Source organism: Sinocyclocheilus anshuiensis, unplaced genomic scaffold, assembly GCF_001515605.1.
Source record: "Sinocyclocheilus anshuiensis isolate Anshui unplaced genomic scaffold, SAMN03320099.WGS_v1.1 scaffold12, whole genome shotgun sequence".
NCBI lineage: Eukaryota > Metazoa > Chordata > Actinopteri > Cypriniformes > Cyprinidae > Sinocyclocheilus > Sinocyclocheilus anshuiensis.
In genome coordinates, this window is record NW_015555713.1 from 400,472 (window position 1) to 401,549 (window position 1,078).

Below are 1,078 nucleotides of genomic sequence, written 5' to 3' on the forward strand. Positions count from 1 at the left end.
CGGGGCATAGAGGAGAAACAATAATGTACAGTATGTGGAAAATAATGTGTTTTTTTAACCTTAAACCACATAAACAGATTTCATTACACCAAATACACAAAATAATGTTCTTTTTAGCAGCATCATATGACCCCTTTAAGGCACGAAGTATATTGTTTGCTGAAATAGTTATAATAATAATAATAATAGCTAAATATTATTAAATAAGTTTTGTATTATATAGTAGTATATTCTGGTTACTTTAAAACCGATGAAATCTGATTGTTGAGCCACGTTCCTTTTATAAAATCTAAAAGTTAAAAAACAAAACCAAATGTAATGTAGAGACAAACACACACGGCTCACCTTCCTTCCACAGCAGTACCCCAACTCCTGCATAACGGGGTCTATTTCCTGTTCAAAAACCTCAGCCAGTTTGGAGCAGTATTTATACACCCGTGACGTCTTCCTGTTATACAGCCAGGCGTTATTGAACATCAGCCACACGTCGTCCACGTACTGCCAGGGCTCCTGGTACTGACCCGTGTCCAGCTTACGCTTGATAGTGGACAAGTCCATCGGGTTTTTCACTATGTCAAAGTAGTCCTGGAGAACGGAGTCCAGATCGCAGATGAAGGTCATCATCATCATCATCATCATCAGGTGAAATTAAGTTGCAGTCGGACAGAGCGAAGGATGGCGGCCCGGCGGGTTGAGAATCAGGGGGAGAGAAGAGGGTGCAGGGGGACAATGTTGAGCGCTGTAGAAGAGGTTCACAGGCACAAACAGAGAAAAACGTAACAGACTCCCACTGCCTCACTCAAATCTGTACCCTACTTCTCTCCTGTTCTCCCATACACACAAAAAAACAGACAAATCTTTGGGCCAGCAGCGGCAATGACGGCAGACATCTACTTGCAAACTGGGGTGGGCGAAGATATATGAACATAATATGGTCAGACAGTATGCTGAATCGCATTCAAAATGTCAAGAAATGCCAGGAAAATGATATTTTGCATAATAAAAATTATGCAAATATTTTTAAGACTTTACATTGCCTGAAGATTTTGCACTGTCTTTATATTCATGACAATTAACC

The 1,078-nt window shown here is 40.4% G+C and overlaps 1 protein-coding gene across 1 annotated transcript in view; it reads right to left on the minus strand.

Annotated features, from left to right (window-relative positions):
- The window catches only part of LOC107672115 (histone acetyltransferase p300-like), a 41,407-nt gene that overhangs the window by 17,131 nt on the left and 23,198 nt on the right, over positions 1-1,078 (minus strand). Inside the window, exon 18 of the mRNA XM_016465201.1 lies at positions 346-585. Within this exon, the coding sequence (XP_016320687.1) occupies positions 346-585 (240 nt within the window). The remainder of the gene's footprint in view (positions 1-345; positions 586-1,078) is intronic.